This window comes from Pogoniulus pusillus, chromosome 12 (assembly GCF_015220805.1).
Source record: "Pogoniulus pusillus isolate bPogPus1 chromosome 12, bPogPus1.pri, whole genome shotgun sequence".
Lineage (NCBI taxonomy): Eukaryota > Metazoa > Chordata > Aves > Piciformes > Lybiidae > Pogoniulus > Pogoniulus pusillus.
Window position 1 is genome coordinate 33,738,503 of NC_087275.1, and position 24,006 is coordinate 33,762,508.

The 24,006-nt window shown below is 48.8% G+C and overlaps 1 protein-coding gene across 7 annotated transcripts in view; it reads left to right on the top strand.

Moving 5' to 3' along the window:
* GLRA2 (glycine receptor alpha 2) overlaps positions 1–24,006 on the top strand; it is a 114,412-nt gene that overhangs the window by 71,696 nt on the left and 18,710 nt on the right. For 5 of the 7 annotated variants that reach the window (XM_064152119.1, XM_064152123.1, XM_064152120.1 and 2 more), the window contains one exon: positions 11,947–12,096. In XM_064152119.1, coding sequence (XP_064008189.1) covers positions 11,947–12,096 — 150 coding nt within the window. Of the gene's footprint in view, positions 1–11,946; positions 12,097–13,837; positions 14,811–24,006 lie in introns of those variants that run through there. The other 2 variants (XM_064152122.1, XM_064152121.1) reach the window with 2 other exon arrangements.

Sequence of the window (24,006 nt, forward strand, 5' to 3'; positions counted from 1 at the left end):
GATGATGCAAAGCTCCTGTGGCTTTAGACAGCTCTGTGGAACATCCAGGAGAGTGGATCCCTCTCACTGGCAGGTGGGAAGGAGAGTCTGGGCTCTCCAGCTCCCTTGTGGTAGCCAGAAGAATACCATTTTGTCACAGCTCTACCACTGGCTTGTCCTTTAGCCCAGACAATGTCCTTGCTGGATGCACACTTTAGGTGCCCTGCTTGCAAAATGCAGTCAGTAATGAGGGCTGCACTGGATTGCCTGTGGAGATCCCTTCCCACCCAGACCATTCCATGATTCTCTGATTGCCCTGTGCTGCACATGCTCTTTGGGAAGCAGGTGACTCTTCACTGAGGCGTTTCAGAGGAGAGAGGCAGAGAAGGACACAGGCCTTTGTTGTGCTTTGGAGTCTCATTAGTGCAGTTCACTCTTTGCTAACACCTCTGTTCCAAGCAGGGGAGTCCTCTGGGTTTTTCATTTGGTCGGGTTTTTCATCTCCAACACAATGACAAGAGAATAAATGTCAATGCATGTGACAAGCACTGTACCCTGGGGTTAGCCAGCCAGGCAAATACTTCAGCACAGCTTTAATGAACAACAGAACAAGTGTTAGGGAAGTTTCTGGCATCTATTAATAACTTACCAGACATAAAGATGGCTTTTAAATATAACATGAAGTGTTAAAAGTGTGCCTCTGTGTTTCTAGCCATGTGTCACTCTCCTCAGCAGCTTGCTTGTAGGGTCAGCTCTTAAGAGGGAGAGACTTCTCAGAGGGTAAATTCATTAATGCTGAATGTGAGTACTAAGTAACAGAGGAGCACAACCTGGACTTCTACACACAACTGCCAGACCTTCCTTTGATTAATAGGAGTCAAAAGTATTTATTGTGTGCTAGATCTGCTGAGTCATAACGGAGATGGGGCTTGTACTGCCACGTGGATGGTGAGGCTGCAGGTGAGCTTGCATCGTGGCTGACAGCAGGAGCAGGCTGATGTTCACTGGATGGAAAGCTGAGAGTGAGCTGTTATCAGCCTGGGCCTATTGCCACGGCTAGCACGCACAAAATGACTCAAGGAGCACCCAGGTTCCCTCCCGGCTACCCAAACATGATTACTGGCTGAGTCAGCTCATCAAAATAACCTGAAAGTTATAATTTGACCCTGATCTTCATGCTGTTAAACTCTGACCAATGTGTTTTCTGAGCTTCCTTATCTTCAGAGCCAGGGAAGCAGAAAGGGAAAGGGAGTTAACAGGAGCTTTGCTCTTTACCTACTTAGGAACGGACAGGGGGAAAGTTCTATAGGTTGTAACTTACACAAGGTTGTTGTCTTCTCTTGTGCAGGCTGGCTCAGCTTTGCAGACTCTTTTGAGTTACATGACTTATCTTGGCAGGTCAGAATTGTCCCAGATCAGACAAGCTGCTTCCCTTCTCTCCTACCACTGACTTGTGCTGTGCCCAGCCTGGAGAACTTGGGTTGAAGCAGCACCTGCACCGAGTGACCCCATCATCAGCTGGAAAATGGGCTCTGGGACATCCAGATCTGTGACATCTTGAAAGGAACAATCCCTGTGGCTGCTCATTTTTGGGGGCATCGCAGGGCAACCATCAATTGTGCTGTGGGAGAAGAAGCTGCTTTTGCTCCTTGCTCCGAACCCCTGGGAGCACAGAGAGGAGGAGCAGAGGAAATGTCCCAGCTCTCTGTCTGCCACGTGAAAGGCTGGCAGTCAGCTGAAAGGCACAGGAGCCCTTGCCCCTGTGAAATCTTGCCTGTGCCAAGACCCTCTGTCAGCCAGAGCTTTGAGGTGGATGTGCCTCTGTCTTCTCCTCACAGCGTGATATTGCAAGAGGTTAAAATGGGGGTTCTAGCTATAAAATTGCTGCTGTTTGATCAGATGAACAGAACAAGAAAAGTTCTTTTTTTTTTAGAAAAGAAAATTCAAAGCAAGTAGGTAAGACTGAGCAGAAATGCAGAAGTTTATACTCACCTACTGTGTCCTCAGTTCCAGCCACCTCAGTGGTTGTGAGTGGCAGAGCACTCAGTTTGGTCCTGCCTGGCTCTTAGGAAGTGACTCTGTCCCTCACCTCTGGGGCATGTCTGGCAGCTCCTCGGTACAATTTCTCCAGCTCTCACATCATTTGGTCCTTTGAACCTTCCCACGTGAGCAGAATTAGCAGCCCCCCAAGGATGCAGCAGCCTCCCCTAATTGTAAGTGATTCCACCTCACCTCTTCTCTGCTTTGCAGACACTGCAGGTGGCACAAACTAGGAACACACACAAAAAGTGAAGGGACCAAGAAAGCCACACCCTCGGCTGTAATGCCATGCTTGAGGCAGGCTGTAACCAATGGACCCTATGCAAGAGCCTGGGAAAGGACAAACAGAAAGAGAGGCAGGAGTTATTTATTTCCCACTGTCTGCATAGAGGAGCAGTCTTCACTGTGCCTCTTTGCTGAGCAGCAGAGGCATGCTCAGTAGATGTGGAATTGTTTGCTCCAGCCTTTTCCTAAGGTGAACGTCCCTCAGCACTGGGTAGTCATCCTGCCAGCAGCCAGAGAACTTTTGCTTGCTACAAGGCCAGAGACTTCAACAAGGCCTGAGCATGTGGCATCAGACTGGCATGCAAACTGTTCCCTTTGCTTGTGCTTTGCACCTCTGGGGCCACCAGCAGCCTCTCCGAGAGCTGCCTGCACCACCATGCAAATTGTTCTCCTTCTGTACTCTGAACTGCTTCAGTGGCTGCTGCTGAGGAGTGGTGGGCACTGACAGTGCTCAGTGCTGTGCTGCTCTCTTTTCCTCTCCTTGAGGAGTCCCTGGGTGGCTTACCTACCGCTGCAGCTAGTGTGGGACAAAGGCACCCCCTCTGGCATCAGGAGGTGGATGAAGAGGAAAGAGCAGCTTATACGAGCAGATATTGGACTTTGAGCAAAGCTGTCAAATAGCCTTCAGGAAAGGTTTCTGTTATGAAAGTCCAGCACTTTGAGTCAACACTAATGAAGCTGCACAGGGACCTGCACAGAAGACTGTAGGGCCAGAAGGCTTCTGCACAAACACCCTTCAGGGAGAATGATGTTCTCAGCTATTGCTTCTCTATGTGTTTGTATTGGATCCCTCACTGCTGCAGCTGGAAATTACTTCACTCAGCCTTGCTGTGTGGTGGCGCTGTTCTGAACAAAGCTCTTCATACGAGAATCCTTGAGACAATTTAACATCACAGTAATTCAGAAAGTGCTTGGGTTTACAGCTCAGGTGGAAAAGAAATTCTATGAAATGCATAACAGCTGCAAACAAAACCATAGCACAAGACTCTGCTTAGAAGCCAAGTCCCAGAATTTGGGAGGCTTAATTTTTACTATAAATCAACAGATTATTTTGGCTTTTGAATTGCTGAGAATTGTGTCATGTGTGCAGCAGACCACCAGTAAGCTGCTGCAAATAACTAGAGCCTGTGGCAGGAAAGGAGCATGAGGGAGAATTGTTTCTTCTGTGCTGGAGTAGCCTGGTGAATCTCACAGGCCTCCCTGCCAATTCCAGATGAGCACAAAAGGGAGCCTACATTGCTGTGCTCCTGTGCTGTTTTCCCCTGCTTTTATTGTGCCATGGATGGTCCCCACAAGTGGATTGAAAACATCATTCAGTTAACAACTGTTAATTAGTCAGTCAGCTGGAAAGGACAGGCAGATCTTGATGAAGAAGTGCTACCTGAGCTTTGAAAAGAGAACTAAAGGATCATTACATTTCCAACAGGAGCAATGGGCACAGAGGAGCCTGCCAGGAATGTCAAACCTCCTCTGTGGCTCTGCTCCCACCACAAAATCTGGTGCACTCTGAGCCCTCGGTTCCATCCATTTCTTTATAAGGAAGTGGTGCAAGCTGATGGTCCGGAGCTGGTTAGTGGAACCTCCAGAGTGGGTGAAGTGGGTCCTTGGTTGGAAGAGTCCCTGGGAAACAAGGGAGCATACTAAGCCAGGTGACCTTCCACACAGCAGTGGTCTGGGTATGCAAGCTGTGTTTCACCACATGCTGCATTGATTCCAGGTCCTGAGCCGAAGTGCCTTAGTGATACTGGGCATGTGGCAGGTTCCTTGGTGTTCATGTGGCAGCTCTGAGCCCTTAGAATATGGCAGTGATTCAGTGAAATTTAAATACAAATGAAAATCTTTGTGTGAATCCCGCTAAATTCTGACATTCATTCTCCTTTACTTGATTTCCCTTTTCTTTCCTTTAACCTGCCTTCTTTATCCCATTTTCTTTCTCTCTCTCATTACTATTCAGACCATCAGCTTCCTGCTATGTACATCCTCACCTTTGCCATACTCCATTATTCCCATTGTGCATCCTCTTTCAGTTCTGCATTTCCTTAAGTGCTTTACTGTACGTCAAACATGACTCATTCACACTTACAACTGGACCATGTTATCCCTCCTGAGCCTACGTTTGCTTTGATGTATGCTTCAGGATCCTCTTTTTTTAGAGACAGTTCTAACTCTTTGTTTAAAAATCCCCCCTCCCTTCCTTTTGCCCCACCAAAGATAGAAAGCAAAGGATTTGATGGTCTGCACACACAGATTATTTGTTGCACCATTGTTCTTAGTTACACATTGCTCAAATTAGCCATAAATAAAGGTGGTTTGGGGTTTTTTCCTTCCAACTTAATCAGAGTAGCATTTCAGAATACAGATCCAGAAGAATCTTTGAGAATGTGAAGTGGCTTAGGAACAGCAACTGATAAAATCACAGTGAGGAGAGAAGCATGCAGAGATACTGAGTACAGTAATGCACCATCCCAGTCTCAGCTGCTTACTCTCATGTTCTATGTAGTGTTGTAGGGCAATTCCCCTGGCCAAAGGACTCGTTTCTATTGGCCACCCCTAATCTAGAGAGACTGGCAGTCACAAGAATAAACAGATGCTGTTCCCACCGAATTACATAGCTGGGAGTCCCAAGGAATCTGGAATTCAGGAGCATAATCTTAGGGAAGATTAGAGACCCAAGCCTGTTCAGGAGCAGCAGAGCCCGAGAGAGAAGAGAGGCAAAGGCCCCCGGGCACCCTCCCTCTAATGCGAGTGTTTGCTGTGTGGCTCCGTGGCTCGGATCGCTCTGAAGGGCTCACTTAGCTATAGCCAGAGTAGGAAACACAGCACGGAGAGGTTGTTGTGCAGTGTTCTGCACTCGCCTGAGCTTTGCCACGATTTTTGTGCTGTCCAGTGGAAAACGACACTTAAAAACGTGCAAGCAGGTGCCAGTGTTCTTGGTACTGATGACAGGAACTGCACTGTCCTTTGCCAGCCTGTGAGCCCTACCTGCTTGCAGGACAGGGAGACAATTGTTCCCACTTCTGCAGAAGTAACCCCTGGCTGGTTAACAGCCACACACTGACTCGGGTCACCCCTCAGAGGTCAAAGAATGCCATTTGGTGCAGCTGTTCCTAACCAGGTGGCAGTGGCAGTAAGTGCCCCTGGCATGGCTGTGGCTGAGCCGGATGCAGTGTAGCTTCTGAGGTGTCTGAGGAAATGGAAGGGTTTTCTGCACCTGAGTTAATGCTTTGTCTGGCAAAACAAATAAACGTGTCAGAGTAGAAGAGCTGGCATTCTGGAGTGGGCTCTCTGCCTGCCTTCAGAGGGATACCACAGTGGCTTCTTTCAGACAAGCCTCAAGTCCAGATGTTCCTTTGCTAAGGACCAGCGTTTCCCTCTCTATGAATTTAACGACTGTGTCAAAGCCCTGCCAGCAGCCCTTGCTGGCAGTCATGGTTTGTGGCTCCTCTTCATTCTTCCTCACTTTTCTTCCCTTGGTGATTGTTTTTTTGTGCAGGCCCTCACCCACTTCAGCTCTAGCAGTCAAGTGGGCATTTAATTTCATTTACTCTTGAAGAAATACCTGTTGATTTCACCAGGAAGGAAGAGCCAGGACTTTTGCTGCAAATCAGACTTCAGCCTGGCATTGCCACCCTGCTGCAAAGACTGCCCGGGTGTGCGCTCGCCTGTGCCTTAAGGCAGCCACAAGTAATGCCCAGTTTGCACTGATCCCAGCTTCTTACAGAGGTGTTTCTCTGTGGTAAATGTCTTTCAGTTAACAATGAGAAGCCGTTTCCTTGGAGCGAGGACATCAGCCTTTCTTTGTCACTTCATAAACTGATAGCCATGACTCCACCAACCTGGTGATAGCTTTTTCCGGCCCATACACAAGAAATGTCTCAAATATTGGTGGTGTTTGTTTGGTTTCTGCCAGCATGAGCTTCCCTTTCTGCCTTGCTTTCTTCACAAGCCGAACCTGAAGGATTAATTGATGAGGCACTGTAGCTACCTGTGGGGAATCCACACATCCAGAGGGTGTAAAGGGAGAAAGAAAAGTGCTTAGTCCCGTGGTTGTGAGTTCTTATTCAAGACAAATTTCTTGAAGACAGAAGACAAAACAAAATGGGACCAAGGGAAAAAGCAAACTGGTGCAGGATATTAATGATGAGAAGCTGATGCTGAGATCGCTCAAGCAGGGATTGTGTCTGAGATCTGACTAAGCTGTACCGCCCCTGGCTGTGATACTGTGCTGGGGATGGGGTAGCTGCCTGCAACACCGTGGCAGAGCCTGCTTTTGTTGGCCAATTAGGTCAGACTCTTTGACAAGAGGGCAGAGAGAGGTGACCAGGCTAGAGAGTGAAAACAGCCACAATGTTCAGTTTCCCTGTGATGTTGAGATGGGGCTGAGCTGGTGGGACCAGTGTGTTTCTCAGGATCACGGCAATGGGAAAAGTCAGCAGTGCCCTGGTGGGTACTGAAGTCCCAATTAATGGTGAGCAGAGGATTTTGTGTTATTGTCATCCCTCTCTCTCTTTGGTATCTTCAATTCTCTCCAAAACTCATTTCCACAAGGCCCTGATGAGAAGCAGACAGAAATAACTCCTCCCTTTGTTATTTGCTCTGTGCCCAGACTTTGCACACCCTGATGTGAATCTGCTCATTCCTAGCTCCACTTCACCCTTTTCTATGTGGTGCAAATGCAGCATTTTTGGGGAGGGTCACCAGAAGCTCATTTTTCCAGGTAATTCATCATCTCCCATCTGTACTGCTTCTCAACTGTCTCTGTAGTGGCCGGAGTTAGAGTTGAGCTCCTGGCCCAGAGACATTTCCTCTTTACTGTCATGTTAGTGAAAGTGAGGCAGTGCACAGCTGCCTGCAGAAGTGAGTTTTTGGCTCTTGTTTCCATTCCAGACAGTTTTACTTCATGCTCAGCAGCAGGTCAGTCTGTCTCTGCATTATCAATGCACAACAAAACCACCCAGTTGGCTCTGGAGCCGAGGAGCAGCACCACAGCTGTCCAAAGCACAAGGCTTTGTTTCCTCAGCTGCAGCCTGCTTTGTTGGACAAGCTGCCTTAAGCTACTGCTCGGCTGAGCTTTTCATTTAGGTCTGAAAAACAGCCACACTATTTCCCAGGAAGCCAAGTGCTTTTGAAGTGGAAGTGGTAGGCCCTGCTAAACTTTCCTGCACAGAAAGAATGATTTGGCAGGAATGGGAGTATCAAGGCAGCTATGCCAAATGACCGCCCAAAATGACATGTGAGGAACACGCCAATATTCCAGATGCCCTGGGAAGGGAAGCCAAGCAGCCCTGGCTTCACCAATCCCATCACCAATCCTCTGGTTTTCAAAGGTGGAAATTACAGTATCACAGTATCACCAAGGCTGGAAGAGACCTCATAGATCATCAAGTCCAACCCTTTACCACAGAGCTCAAGGCTAGATCATGGCACCAAGTGCCACGTCCAATCCTGCCTTGAACAGCTCCAGGGACAGCGGCTCCACCACCTCCCCGGGCAGCCCATTCCAGTGCCCAATGACTCTCTCAGTGAAGAACTTTCTCCTCACCTCCAGCCTAAATTTTTCCCTGAGGCTGTGTCCTCTTGTTCTGGTGCTGGCCACTTGAGAGAAGAGAGCAACCTCCTCCTGGCCACAACCTCCCCTCAGGTAGTTGTAGACAGCAATAATATCATAAAGCATGGACAGACACAACCCGTGCTAGAAAGGCCTGTGTGCTTGTCCTCCCCAGAGCAATGAGCCTGCCCTCCTCTGTGTGCAACGAGCTGCATAGCAGGCAGGGAAGGGCCAGTCCCAGGCACGCAGCTACTGCTCTATGCTCCCTTTGCCACACCTGCCAGGACGCAGCACACCTCCCTCCTGCACTTGTCTGCGTTAGGTGCCAGCTATGTCTTGCAGAGGTATTGGGTAATGCCTGCGGTCTCCTGGGGACTAGTACCACTCGGAGAGTGGGGAGCATCTTGCTGACACTCTTCAGTGGGAGCAGCTCTGAACCAGTACAGCAGTGGCAGTCAGCACTCACCAATCTTTGCTGTATCCATGAGTGTCGCTGCCTAGCTGTGATTGCATCTTTTGGTCCTGGCCCAGCTGCTCCTCTCCGAGTATCTTTGTGAATGCATTAACTTACAGCTCATCTCCAAGGACTTGCAGAAAGTTTTTCTTCATCTTTGAAGGCAAAACAACCCAGCAGTGTCTTCTGTGCTCGCCTGGTTTGAATGCAGCCAGTGTTCAGTGCTGTGGCAGCGGTGGGTGGCAGGGTGAGCGTTTCATGGCTTGGAGAACCAGTGATAGAAACAGAGCACAGACTTTGGCTGAACAGTTCATTCACTGAGAAAAGCTGGGGAGGAACTTTTTAGGCTACCAGGATGTGACAGGTCTGGGGGGGAATGGAGCAAAGCTGGAGGTCGGGAGAGTCAGGATGGAGGTGAGGAGGAAGTTGTTGATCAGGAGAGTGGTGAGAGGCTGGCAGGGGTTGCCCAGAGAGGTGGTTGAGGCCCCATGGCTGGAGGTGTTACAGGCCAGGCTGGATGAGGCTGTGGGTAGCCTGATTTAGGATAGAGTGTCCCTGGGCATAGCAGGGGGGTTGGAACTGGCTGCTCCTTGTGGTTCCTTCCAACCCTGAATGATTCTATGATCCTAACATGGCCCACATTTCATTTGGAAACGGAAGCTGAAGTAGATGCTTCTGAAACAAAGAAAAATGACTGAGCAAAGTACTTTGCCACTTAAAAAACCAGAACTGTTTTATGAAAATGACTGGGGAAAAGGTGCTGGAATAAGCCAGCTGGCTCAGCAGTTGTGTGGGTGCCCTTACAGCAGCACTCTGTAAGAAGCAGCAAGGCTAACTCAGGTCTTCCTCTGTTATTTTGCCCGCCCTGCACTAGTCCCACTAGGACAGGGTTTGCAGAGTCAGAAGTGCTGATTCTGGTGGCTTCAGCTCCCTGCACTGTGCTGTCTCTGGCAGCACAGTCCAGCTGTTTGTGCATGTCTGATACACTCCTCAAGGCGTTTTTAAGGAAAAAGAAGCTGCCCGTTCAGAGAAGGTAACAAAAAATCTAAACTCAGCTGGATTTTGCACAGACTGCTGTGAGTTGATCCCTGCTGCCGCTCAGTCTGTGGTGCTGGGTGTCTGGAACGCTGTCAGGGTTTCACAGCTGCTCAGCAGAGATGTGGCTTGTACAGTTTTTCATGTGCAGGACACCTGCCGAGTATCTAATTGAAAAGCACAGAGTCACAGCCTTACTTCAGCCTGCTGAATCCTCCTCTTCCATCGCAGTCTATGCACCTTGTGTGTGGACCTGCACTGCAGCCTCAGCTGCTCCAACGTTGTTCCCATGGTGCAGGCTGACAAACAGTGCTTGGCTTCTCTAGAATCATAGAATCATAGAACCACCAAGGCTGGAAAAGACCTTTAAGATCATCAAGTTCAACCCTAACCCAACTGCCATGGCCACCAAACCATGGCCTGAAGCACCACAGCTGCAGCTTGTTCAAAACCTCCAGGCATGGGGACTCCACCACCCCTCTGGGCAGCCTGTTCCAACCCCTCACCACTCTATCACTAAACAAGTTCTTCCTCATGTCCTACCTAACCCTCGCCTGGTACAACCCCAACCGTTGCCTCTGGTCCTATCACTGGGTACTTGGGAGAAGAGACCAACATCAGCTTCACTTCAGCCTCCTTTCAAGTAGCTGTGGAGAGCAGTGAAGTCTGCCCTTAAAACACCCTGCTGAGTGTTCTGGACCTGCAGGACAAGGCTCTGTATCATTTCTGTTGTGCTTTAAATGCCAGACGCTCTGATCATATTGCTTGCCAAAGCCCACAGTGCAGTGTATCTTGTTCGACACTAACAAACCCAGGTCTCAGACTTCAAAAGGTGATGCTGTTCAGGAATGTGGTAAGCTGGGGCAAACTCTGGTGAAGCAGCTGTGCTTCCTTTGCTCAGGAAGTGACAGCCACCACCAAAAGAGCGGAGTGTGCAGAGGGGAGAGGCAGAGTGGGTGTCCCAAATATCAGCATGCTAGCTGCACCACCTCTCTGTCCTGCTCTCCCTTCACACCACTGAATGCTTCGACTGCATTGAGGTTTCTGGCCTGCAGGCTCTCATGCAGATGCTAAGTACCTTTGACTACCGTTTTTCAGGGTCTAGGTGTGACCATTTTGCTTATCTTGATTGAGTTCTATGGTGGTGGCATTTGAGGTGACCCTAGGTGTCTGGGACATCTCCAGAGAACTGGTTAGGCTGGCGCTGGAGCCGTGTGCTCTGCTGGACTAGCAAGTGGGGGCTGGGTGCCTACTGTGGCAGTGTGTGATGCTTGTGTGTAGGCAATAGTGTCTGTGCTTAGTGACTGAGCTCTCTGCAGACATCCAGCTGAAGAGGCACTGTTTGGTTGTTATTGATCTTACCCTGAAGAAGACATCTAGAACAGTCCAAATGCAGTGCATCCTAGAAATGCCTGGATCTCTTCGTCCCTTGATTTCATAGAATCAAAGAATAGTTTGGGTTGGAAAGGACCCTAATGATCCTTTAGTTTCAACACCCCCGACACAGGCAGAAACACTTTCTACTAACACTACATTGCTCAAGCCCCATGCAACCTGGCCATGAACACCTTCTCTGTGCAACCTGTTCCAGTGTCATGCTCACAGTAATTAAATTCTTCCTCATATCCAGTCTAAATCTATCCTCTTTCAGCTCGAAGCTGCAAGATGGATATCAAAGTAACCGCAAATATTTCTATCACAATAGCTGAGGCAGCCAGCTCCCATGTATGTCACAGGCAGTAGAAGTCAGATCATTTTTATTGCACCCTGGATGTAACACCTGATAAACAAAAGAGACAACCTGCTGTTGCCTAATCATAAGATTTCTACTTAATAACTGCAGGACTACAAAGAAAGGCAGAGCCCAAGTGCAGCTATGGAGGACAATGCACCTTTGATATGCATAGTGTGGAGCTCATTCCTTTGCTACTGTCTGGCCCAGTGTGAGTAATATGATAAACCCCTGTGCAATTGTTGTGCTGCAGAGGAGCTGATTTGATTGTGGACTGGTCAGTTCAAACCAGAACACTTACTAGAAGAGAGACAGGTGGTGTTTGGGGATTGATAGTAAATAATATCTACGAAGATTGGCTTTTCTTACAGTTAGTTGTTGGACAAAGACTGAGCAGCTAGGATCAAACATTTAGTAAAGTCATATCAAGCCATAGGACAGAGTACCCTGAGTTTACTTTGAGTTTATGGATCCCAGTTATAGACAGCTAATCAACATGGTCGCTGGTTCACCAAAGATGGAAGAGGTGATAACTCCAAACTTTCTGGAGCTGCTTCTCAACCGGTATTGTGCCTGTATCTGTAGCCTGTCTGCTGAGCTGTAATTGCAGTTGTCAGGGCTCTTGTGCTTCGCTAAACTGATGCTGATCCTTGTCCTGAAGGTTCACCGTTTGTGTGCTCTTCATGCCCAGCACTTCCATTCATAGCTGGGTTATTTCTTACAGGCCAGTAACCGAGCAAACTTGAGGAGAATCCCACCTCATGCCCCAACTGGCACTCATGCTGTGCAGAACTGTGTTCCTTGTTTCACACTGACACCTTCAGCTCATGAAGTAGTTAGAAAGATAATCTGCTGTGCCCTGTTTCTCTCTAGGTCTCCTACGTGAAGGCGATTGACATCTGGATGGCTGTGTGCCTTCTCTTTGTCTTTGCTGCGTTGCTGGAGTATGCAGCAGTCAACTTCGTGTCACGACAGCACAAGGAGTTCCTGAGGCTTCGCAGAAGGCAGCGGAGACAAAACAAGGTACAGCTGCTCTTCGTGGGGGTGTCTGATTCTTCCCTGCAGCCTGCTGCTGTGCAGCTGCAGCACCTTTCTTGCAGCAGTCTCGTTCTAAGGTTTCGTTGGAGTGATTTACTCCTGGTAAGGAGATGAGAACTGGCCACCGGGTTTATTTGGGGGTTAAGATGTCATCAATAACTATCAATAGATGAGTCACTGATTTGGTCTCCTCTGGCAGTCGCTGAGGCAGCTTTACCTTTACAACTACTGTGCAGCTATGGGGCACCCACCAGTGGACGAGGAAGTGTTGGGAGAACTGACAGAGAGAGGGGTCCAGTCTGATGCCCTCGGTATCTCCCCCACTTGCTGGCAGAGGCACATGCCTGTCTGTCCTTGCGCTGCCCTAAGTGGTGGTGCTAAAACGGGAGGTGCCTTAGAGCAGCCCATCGCAGGGCTTCCAGTCCCGCCCTCACTTTTCAGCCACCGGCAGCTGAAGGCAAGCAATATGCATGGTGAAAAAAGGAGGAGTAGGAGAATTTCCTCTGTAGATTCTTCACAGCTTGTCGCTGATAGAAACTTCCATTTCATAGTAGAGAGCCTGTTTGCAGGTGTCACTGTCACATCACCTGATGCCCGTGACTGATGTGCAGGAGGGGCTTGTTTTTTACGTGGACATCAGCCTAGAAATGTTTTTAGGAAGTCTGCTTGCATTCCTGACCCTTTCCTTTAGGAAACAGAAAGACAAAAAAGCCTCAACATTAAACTGAATTTTAGACCTGTTATGATCATTTCCACCACTACAAAGCCTTATTCCTTCTTGTGTCTCTGACTCTGGCTTTCAGGAGCAGTAGAAACATTGAGGGAGTTATAATTGCTGGGTGAGGTAAATATTTGCTTGAGCTGCACAAGGGCTTCCAGCCACAAACAGTAGATTTTTGCCAGAGGGATGACAACAATGGCACGGGCGTTTGTGCTTTGACAGGTCTGCCTAATAAGTGTTCTGTAGCTACTGCAGTATTTGATGGGTGCTCTGAGACGCAATCCAGTGCTGCTCTCTGCTTGAATATTATCGTCAGGTGAATTGAGATTCCCATTAAGATTAGATTACAGGAGAGTGAGAGAAATGCTTGCCTGTCTGCAGACACACATTCCAGAAGTACTGCTACTGGAAGTCTGTGTTTCCAAGACCAGCGTGGCAGCAGCTTCAGAAGCGGCTGCATGGGGTCTGCAATTTCAGTTTAGGATCCAATACCTTCTTTAGAGATGAAAAAATAGACAAGAAGCCCCCACTGGGCCATTGGTCAGTCACAGCATCCAACAGCAGCACTGAAAATGATGAGGTTTTGGGTCCATAGCAGTGGTTAGTTACCTGCTTACTCTGGTGACCATTACAAGAAGGTTATTTAAAACCAGCTCACCAGAGGATCTGCATTTGCCCTAAGCCAGCTGCTGCATGGATTTTTTGCAAAGGGCAATGCCTTTATTAAACACAAGGAAATGCTCTGCTGGAGTAAGGAAGGACTGCTTCAAACTGCCCTGTGAATCTGGTGGCACAAATTTCAAAGCAGAGATCAAAGCTACTGAGCCTGTTTCCCTAGGAGGAGTTTTCTGGACCTTGTCTCATGGCTCAGTTCTGTTGCCTCCTGTTTCTCACGGTGGCCTTCTCTAACCGAGCCACTCTTCTCTTTGTGTTATGTGTGTCTGTGTTGCCTCGCTGCTGCTCTCCCTCTCGCCGCTGCTGCCTGTGCTGGCCCTCTGGGGACAGGCGCAGGCTGTGCCCACGGGCGGTGAGAGCGTGGAGTCGGTGCGGCGCGCCAATGGCTTGCGGAGCAGAGAGCCCTCGGCGTACGGCACGGGGAATCAGACCGCCCACCCCAGCCTGAGGGTAATGCTGCAGTGGGGAAGAGGAAACGAGAGAGGCTTTGGGTGTGATGATGCCAGAAAACAGCGAAAAGGCTTCTTCTGCTGCCATCACTAGCGGCCTCTTGTATCCTCTTTGCCGACTCTCCTCGCCAAGCACACAGCCCTGTCCCCAGCATGAACAGCAGTTTCATGTTGTACGTTCTTGTCACCTATCCCTGTGCCTTTTCCTGTGGCTGGCCTGTGCCACCTCCACCCCAAACCTCCCAAGGAAGTGCATGTATTTCTGGTAGCCTGGTCCTGTGTAAGCATAGGGTCAGTGGGGGACAGAAGCACAGGAAAATGCCTGAGACAGTAGATCTGCCATGGTGCTATCTTTCAGATGAGTGCATTCCAAGAACATCTGGTATGTACAACGAAATGCATTTTCATTGGTGTGGTATTGATTCCTGAGCCATCAGCCTGCAGACTTCCTCTCCTCATGTCCTCAGCCCTGCTTAGTGGAGTATGAACAGCTGTGAATGGAAAAATGTATTTCATTGGGTTACTTTTATTTGCTTGGAGAAGAGCCAAGGGGCTGAAATCTTTTACACAGTGTAATGTATAGCAGATCAGAAGCAGTATGATAGCAGCTGATAGACCCAGATTATGGGTGAGTTGTGGAGGCAATAAAATCAGCGATGGAGAGAGAAATCGTCTTACTTCGCTTGGTACCAGTGGCTGAGAAATGAAATGCACTCACTCAAATCAAATGGGACCAGGATTTAAATCTTCCAGGATCTGATTTCTCAGAACAAAAACATTGCCTGCGCAGTTTTTGAGCTGTAATGGGCCCCTGGCTTTGACCAAACTCTCTAAAATCAGGATAAAATTGCAGGATGCCCAGAGGATTTCAGTGCAAGGGGAGTTAGCAGCTTTGAAAACCGAAGTAAACGTGGCAGAAGTAAGGCAAAGGGTTTGCAGTGAAGTGGATTGCTCACTTGCTGAGCTATGCTATCAAGCAGCAGAAGAGAACCTTCATTACAAGGTACTTTCTGCTGTGGAAAAAAAAAGTCATATTAACACATATGCAACCCTGAAGATTGAAAAACCCCAACAATAAGGGTGTCCCTAGAGGGTGTCACTGTGTTACTGCAGGGCCACTGGAAAGCTGAAGCCATACCACTGCAACAGCAGTCCAAGCAAGTAGTCAGTGCTGTGTGTCTGATCAGTCACCAAGGGCTGGTAACCCAGCTAAGGTGTGCAAAGCCCTGGTTATCCTCTCTCTAAAGAAAGCTGGCAGAACCCTCTCTTCTGCATTTGCATGCTGCACACACAGACAGGGCAGCAGACAGCTGGGGCAAGGCTACTGCAGTATTCTTGCTGCAAACCCCTAAGAGCTGGAGCTGCACTGGTCCTGTTTAGCCCTGGACAACTCCCACCAGAGAACTGCAGCAAAAGAGAAATACGAAGACAGAGGTTTCTGGAGCAATGTTGCCATAGCTGCAGCTCAGTGCTTTTCTGCTAAAGAGAGGGATGTTTATGTGCAGGGAACACAGCAGCACAGCCTATGGTGCCATGAGAAGCATCACAAGCAGGAAGCTTGGCTTGCTGAGGTATTGCTTACCAAATCAAGAGGTGATTGCGAATGGCAGTCTAGAAGCCACAGTCAAGAGGTGACAGTGCATCATTTCATGCTAATCTGGGGAGAGAAAATATAGGCACTAATTCACACCTGAGCAGGATTCCTGGATTTAGCAGCTCTGTAGTGAAACCAAGAAAATACTGTTCTCAGTTTTGTAAGCCTTTATCCCTATCACTTCTTTTGTTTTTGCTTCTGCTGGGTCTTGTTCTTCTTAGTGCTGCAATCCTGAGACCACTGCATGAAAGCACAAGGCACTTTCAGCGACCAACAGGTCTCTAACGCCAAAGATTAGACTGGTTAATGTTTCTCTAGTGATGTATCATTCGTAGCCCAGAAGCTGTGCTTACAGCTGAAGCACTGATCTGTCACTGCACAAGGAAGGATTGCACTGGCAGGACTCGTTGCCATCTTCCATACAGGATAACCCCCTGCCCCCTCAGGTAATCACTGCTTCAGCCTCTCTGCCTTCCCCAGGCAGCTTCTGCTGCAGGACGCACTCAGTGCTTGTCCTGGAGAGGTGTGCAGTCTTCCTGTTCCCAGTGGAAAACATCCAGCAGCTTGTTTCTTGCATGCCGTGATGCTGCTTTGTGCATAAAGGGAGCAGCAGCTGCAGGAGCCATGGGTCTGGTGGTGCTGGGGGTGCAGCAGAGTTATGTTGTATTCAAATCTGTCAGATCACCTCAAAGCAAGTAACTTACTCTGAAAAGACAATCTGTAACGGCCAAGAAACCAAACAAAGTTTGCTGATTTTCAGGGTAATGAGTCTCCAGGGAAGCAGAACTCTGTATACATAGGTTCAGTCATCCCCTCCTGAAAACAGTGATTATCAGTTGTCAAAATGAGTCACACACAGTATCACAGTATCACAGTATTATCAGGACTGGAAGAGACCTCATAGATCATCAAGTCCAACCCTTTACCACAGAGCTCAAGGCCAGACCATGGCACCAAGTGCCACGTCCAGTCCTGCCTTGAACAGCTCCAGGGACGGCGACTCCACCACCTCCCTGGGCAGCCCATTCCAGTGTCCAATGACTCTCTCAGGGAAGAACTTTCTCCTCACCTCCAGCCTAAATCTCCCCTGGCACAGCCTGAGGCTGTGTCCTCTTGTTCTGGTGCTGGCCACCTGAGAGAAGAGAGCAACCTCCTCCTGGCCACAACCACCCCTCAGGTAGTTGTAGACAGCAATAAGGTCTGCCCTGAGCCTCCTCTTCTCCAGGCTAACCAATCCCAGCTCCCTCAGCCTCTCCTCGTAGGGCTGTGCTCAAGGCCTCTCCCCAGCCTCGTTGCCCTTCTCTGGACACGCTCAAGCATCTCAATGTCCTTCCTAAACTGGGGGGCCCAGAACTGAACACAGTACTCGAGGTGTGGTCTAACCAGTGCAGAGTACAGGGGCAGAATGACCTCCCTGCTCCTGCTGGCCACACCATTCCTGATGCAGGCCAGGATGCCACTGGCTCTCTTGGCCACCTGGGCACACTGCTGGCTCATGTTCAGGTGGGCATCAATCAGCACCCCCAGATCCCTCTCTGTCTGGCTGCTCTCAGCCACTCTGACCCCAGCCTGTATCTCTGCATGGGGTTGTTGTGGCCAAAGTGCAGCACCCTGCACTTGGAGCCATTGAACACCATCCCCTTGGACTCTGCCCATCTACCGTCATTGCAAAGATGGCTTTCCAAGTTGCATCTGTGATGGTTACCACTGTGACCAAGATCAGGCCTTCAGTCTGGGACAGTTAGTGTTAAAAGCAACATCAAGGTTGGGGTTCAGTTCGGGACAGTTAGTGTTAGAAGCAGTACTTAATAGCTTGAACAAAAACTGTGCAGCTGGTGTCTGTGACAGAACTGAGTCCCCTGCGCAGGGAACACAGAGCAATACAAATGACACTGCTGCAGCCAGTGGGGTTCCCACGCATGCAGATGAGCGGAGGGAGGCACAAATGGTGTTTTGGAATGAACCAGCTAGGACTAAGAGCAGGTGATTGCAGCAGCAGAGGACACCTCCAAGCGGCAAAGATGGCAGCCCCTGGTGGAGCGGTTCAGAGATCTGCTAGTATCTGCGTGGAGCTGCCGCTGGTGAGGTGGGGACCCCGAGTGCCCAGAGTCACTGCCACTTCCCAAATACTGCCGTGTTTCTACCTGTCCAGAGGAGCGGAGGCACTCCTGGAGTTCGCTGGTTTCCAGAGGACACCTCTGCCGGTTTGATCATACCGAAACCTCTCTGTCAGAGCCCCAGGTTATCCCCTAAGACTTAGGGACTTGCCCATCTAAGAGAGGTCGGTGAGGTCGGTGCCTTCCGCCTGGCTTTGCTGTGAGCCACCTGGCGCTGCTGTCCCTGGGGGAGATCTTCGCCCCCCAGCAGGTCGGTGCGCAGCGCTTGGCGACAGGGCAGGCAGGCTGGGCGTTATGTAAGGTGCCGCATCCTGTGAATAATGGAAACGCTCTAGGAAAGCCCTTTTTACTGAGCTATTTTTGGTGCTCCCTGAGGGAGCTCAAGCACACAACTTTCATTGTGGAAAACAGGAATCCGAGGCTGAATGGCTTTCTCTCCCGCCTCACGTCTTGCTTACTTAAGGGATCAAAGAACATGTAGCTTTCTCTGTAGACAAACACCCTCGAGGTATTGTGGTTACCTCTGTTTCTTCAGGGCAGCTACATTAGCACTTTAATGTAACTGTGGGGAAAAACCCAGTAGAAGAGAAATACACCGAAATGATCTCCTAGCTTGAAGTTAGAGCCCCAGCAGGACTGCGGGGAACCTGTTAAGTGATAGGCACAATGCATTTCAGCACATTGACTTCATCTGAATGTCCTCCTCTGTCTTTTCATTGTGAACAGGAATAGACTGGGAAGGGCCTCAGCTAACAGCAAAGTGCTGTTTATTAAGTGGACTTTCTACGGTGAGTTTAAACATTTAAACTAAAGTGTTACCCCCAAACCAGAAGAATACTTTTGTACAAACCCTTAGTCCCACTCTGGTCACAGACCCCAAAGTCAGAGTGGCAGCTGGAAAAGAAGCAGTAGTTTGGCTTCTTTTCTCCAACAATGGATCAAAAAAATCTGATCAGAGCAGCCTGTTCAGGGGGACAGACAAAGCTTACTGGAAATGTAGATTTTCCAGCAAAAAGCAAGCACAAAGAAACAGTGGAAGAGAGAAGTTGTTTTGTGTAAAAGATGTCTGCAAGTGTTGCACAAAGTGCAAAGGAGCTTTGCTCTCCCTTGATGGAGGAGAGTATTTGTGTTTCATGTGGTTTGCAGCCTGAAACACAGTAAAATCATGGACTACATGGAGTGGATTTTTCACCTCAAAGCAAGAAAGAGAAGAGAGAAAGGATACTTAGACTGCAAGGGAGAGACTCTGAAAAACAAACATTTGGGTATGCTGGTCACTCTCTGAGCAAAGGCTGACTAATGTATGGGGCATGCAGTGCCAGCTCTTGAGAAAGGCCTCCAAAGACAAAGCTGAAAGAGAACAAGAGAACATGTGAAAGTGAAGTGGCAGCGTCCAGGCACCAGAGCAGAGGCAAAGACAGGAGAATAAAATCAGAAGAAACACTTTCTGAGGAAAGCAAAAATAAGAAAAGCAAAATACCCAAACAGCAATAACAACAATGGCGCAAACACTGAGGGCAGGGTAAAAGTGGCTGGTCTAGGGGTGGTGGCAAACAGAGAAGTGGGGAGCCAAAGGCCAGCTGGTAAAGCAGAATGCTGTCATTGAAGCTGGTTGCATAACAGAGAATCTTTATATCCACTTAAAGGATCCGAGCAGGGCAACTCAGAGTGCTCTGTGGGAGCAGGAGACATATTCAGGCTGTAGTACCCAGGTATGGCACCACAGCACCAGCTATGACAGGTATGGCTTGCATTGACCAGAATGCAAACACTGCAGCAAATTACCCCTAATATTAAATAAAATATGCAGGGGATATGAACATTTTAAGGTGTTCCAGAACAGTAACGTGACAGTATTAAAGAGCTGAGGTGGCAGGCTGTGTGTTACACCACCTGGGACATGCAGGACTGCAGCAGCCTGAAGGAGCACTCAACAAAGCTGCATTTGTTTGCTCGGTAGCATTGGTTTGCTTTAGAAACTCTGTGTCCTGTCTTGTACCTACCCAGAGTGCAGGGGCCAGAAGGATCAGCTCTGAGCTGACAAGCCTCTGAAGTGACAAGTTTGTGCTTTGGCTGAGTGAGTTTGTCCTGCTGCTACTCAGGAGCAGCAGGCACCCCACCAGCAGGATCTCTGCTGCTTTGCAGACTGTGACAGTGACTCTAGTTGGGTGCAAACATCTTGCTTTGTTATTACACCTAGGAAGGAGTGCAGCCTGAAAACAGGGCAGGCAAAGCCAGAGAGGCCCAGGAAGCAATGTTCTCCTTTTGGATTCTTTAAGCAGCAAGAAATAACTTCTCAAGAACCTTCTGCCATGGGCACAAGCCTTTGTTTTCTGGATTATTTTAGGAAGACACCAATCCCTTTGCTGGCTCTCTTCTGGCCCACTTAATTCTGTGGGGAAAAAAGCCAGTGAAAAACTTGTCATATATGTGTCTCATGATTAAAAAAACGGAGAAAGTGGACTTCAGGAAGAGTTTGCTTAACCTAAGCTGCCCCTACACAAGACTCCAGAAGGAGAGTGGAAAGTGCGAGATTTGAGCACAAGCTGCAGAAGGGGCCAAGGAAACAAATTTGCCCCAGATTTGGCTGCTTGATTCTTCGCCTGTAGGTAGCCTGCCTTCAGTCCTGCCCTGCCCAGAGGCAGGATCCAGCATGGCCCTGGTCTCGGGGTTTCTCACTACAGTGGTGGCCAGGCTTTCTTTCCAGTGAAGGATGAAGACCCTTGGGAGAAGAGTTTCTGACTCCACATTATCAGAGTTGTTATCATGATGCTTCATGGTAGCTCTGAGTTCTGTCTCAAACTTCATTTTCACCTTTAGAGTATTTCAACCTGAACAAACAGAAATTAGTATTTCTGCAGGAGAATGAAAGGGCTGAGCAGTTCCAGCCAAGCACAGCACAGGCTGAGAATAGGAGCACTGCTCTGACTGTGTATTTCTACCTGCCTGGCAGCTGTGCCCTGCAGCTCTCCTGAGCATGGAACACCAGTTGTATGAAATTACATGGCAAATTGGTAAGATGGGCAAGTGCTCAGTAGCAGCCATGAAATGCATATTTACAGCTGACCCAATTAATCCTGTTCTCCACAGGGGATAGAAGCTGCTATTTGAATGTAATTAATTGTGAAACATTCTGTAATGATGTTGTCCAAATGACATTGTGCAAAACGAAATTGTATTAAGCAGGCTGTGCAAGCCTTGCACTGTCTCAAGGTCTGAGCAGCTTCAGGGCTTCCAGTAAACCCCAGCTGCTGAAGCACTTGCCAAAAATGCTGCTGGAGCCATTTGTTTCTTTATCTCATTTTTCTCCCCATAGGTTAAATAACATTGTTTAGTCATTGGTGTTCAAGCTGACAGCCATGGCTCGTGGCAACCTGATCAGTCAGAGCTTGGCTCTGGTATTTCAGTCTGATTTAATGACCAGGCATGGTGATGGCACTTGATCCACTGCTAGTGCAAGATGCTCTTCCCTGTAAACGAGGGGATCTGCACGTGGGTCTTGCTCCTGCAGCCTGCTTTTCTGTCTTTTGGGGTTTGTTTCCTTCTGTTAACTCTAATCTGTTTCACACACAAAACCAATAATTGACTGACTAGGAGTGGATTGATAGGTGGAAAAGGAGAATTTCTTTGCTATAACAAGAGGGCTCTATGGATGGTTGCACTGCAAGGGATAAACACCTTGAACTCTACATGTTCTGAGTGCTTGGGGTTTGGCTTCTCATCCTAGCAAATGTGTTCCTCATGCAGCATTCATTTTCAGCTTAACCTTTCTAGCTTGCTGTGGTCAGATCTCTGATCACAGCCCCCAGGAAGTTGGATTCCTGTCAGAAACATCAGATCTTTGTCATAGGCTCTTTAAAAGTGCTTGCAAAGCAGCATTTGAGTCATGTCTATGGAAAGGTGTAGCACTGGATTGAGACTTCAGCTTTACACCTTCTGCAAAGTGGATTGTCACCTGTGTAAGCTAAACGTGCTGCACTGCAGTCAGAAGGAGATGGGACTTGGCAGGAACCTTTCTTCTGGCTGCTACCCAGACTTGGTAGTTAAATGCCAGTGGAGCTTTGAAATTCATGGGGCAGCTGTTCAGCAGCTGGCTGCATCTCCTCACGGTGGGGAGCTCTGTTTGGAGATGATAAAGCTCGACAAAAAGCTGTCCCATGCTAGGCCATGGCTCTGCCTAGTGCAGGAAGCTCTCTGTGTCAGTAATGCAACCTTCATGCATCCTCCTGGGCTCCAGGGCTTGGCAGTTTGAGGACTTTCTAAGTCACAGGAGGTGTGCTTATGATGAGTAGCCTTTGCTGTTTGTGGAAGGAGCAGTCAGATGATTTGTGAGATAGTGAAACACTTCTCTTAAACTTGCTGCTAGTTGTTCATGTTAGTTCCTCAGCACTTGAAGGACTGACTAGGAGTACATCTGACAGCTGACAGTCAGGAGTGCACACTGGGAGTGAGAAGTGTGTTGGAAGTGAAGAAAGACCTTTTTGCAAGGTTAATCAGGAAACAGAAGTACCTCCAGTTCTGTTTTAGGTGACAACAGCAGCACGAGCACTGCTTTTGCAAGGTGTAATGCCTGTTCCCAGTGCTCAGACAGTATTTGTCTTGGCAAAGTAACGCTGAGCCCAGTGACTGCCTGCGAGGAGAGCAGGCCTGAGAGAGCGAGGAGGAGAGTTAGTTACGCTCATCTTCTTTCCTTGTCTGAGGTAGTTCTATTTGTACAATTACACCAATAACAGCAGAAAAAAATTTAGTATATTTAAGGTGTTGGCACAGGCCAGCTTCATCTTGCCATTTCAGATTCCTCAGAGGTGCTTTGGGGGCTGCTGGTGGTCCCTAGCTTGTGTGTGCAAGGACCAGCAAAACCAGTGGGTGAAAAGAAGATGACTTGCTGCTATAACATAACAAAATCAAAAGTCAGTGCTGTCCTTTCAAACCTCCACCTTCTCATCGGCTTCAGATCTTACAGCAAAGCAGTTGATTAATTTGCTGCTGCAGCTCTTCTTAATGGCTTTGAGCACTGCTGGTTTGTTCCTTATTTTGGAGATGTCCTAGATTTGTCTGTCATGAACTGCAGTGGGGGCACATCTGTGCCTTCTTCTGCTGCCTTGGTCTTTCATTATCCTGCCCTTGCTGTTACCTGTACTGGATACTCACATGCTGGAGATAGAAACTGCGCTTTTCATAGGGATCAGACAGAGGTCTGAAGGAGGAGGAACAAAAAAACCAAAGAGGGAAGCATTTTGCAGGCACAGAAAATTTTGCCTTGCTCCCAGGTTGTAAATACTCTTTTTTGTCAGGCTGGCACAGAGGATGTTTTCCTCCAAACACTGGCAGTGCTTTTAAGATGCTCCGGGGCTCCTCTTCTATTGCTGCTAGATAGTGTGGGTGCCTGTTTGTCTTCTGTCTCTTGCTTGCTCTTTGATAGTTGATGGCTTTCTCTTGTGGCTTGGATTGTGTTGTTTTCTTGTAAAAATACTTTATTTGAATGTTGCTGTTTGATGCACAAGGATGGATTTTGTCTCTCTTCTTTGTTCTGGTGCTGCTCTTCCCATTCCCAAGTCGTCTTGTGGGTATTCGCGTAGCTGGGGTTGAACGTGAGGCTGATACCATGACAGGAGCTGTATTTTGCATCAGGCTCTTCTCCCCTCGGTGTTCCATAGCCCACCTGAGGCTACTAGATGGTTTTATTGCATGTGGCATCTCAGACAGTGTTCTCAAAGTCTCCCTTTTTTATGTCTCTGCTCTCCACTCCTTGCATGCTGTTGGGGTCCGGAGGCTGGCGAGAGGCGCGATCGGGGTACTGACGAGTCGACTCTGTAGCTGCTATGCATCAGTGCGCTTTATTAAGGCAATACAGTGGCTTACATAGTGCTCAGAGGAGGTGTACCCAACCAGCCTGGGGCTGGTACAAGTGGACAGTACTGATTGGCCCCAAGCCACGTGCAGGGTGCAGATAGGTTACCCTTATCAGAACACCCTGTGGTCTCACCTCAGGGGGCTGGCAGGGTCAGCCCCCTGGAGCTGTGTACGCCCCAGGGGCTGGCAGATTCCATCCCCTATCAGGTGTGCGTGGGTTGCTCAGCCTAACAGCCTAGCTTCCTTGGGGACGGCTGGGCTCCAAGGACATCTCCCATCACAAGGTCTCATGTTTACAGCTCATGCCCTGCTGCGGGAGAAATTCTCCCACAGCTGCCCAACCTGCCTCTCCTGACTCTGGCACATCTTCAGCTCCGAAACAGGACTTACTTCTCCTGCATGGAGGGATGAAAGGTGTTTTAGGGGCAGTGAGCTGTGGGCTGCCTCAGCCAAGGGTGGATGCCTGCAGTCCCAAAGTACTTGAGG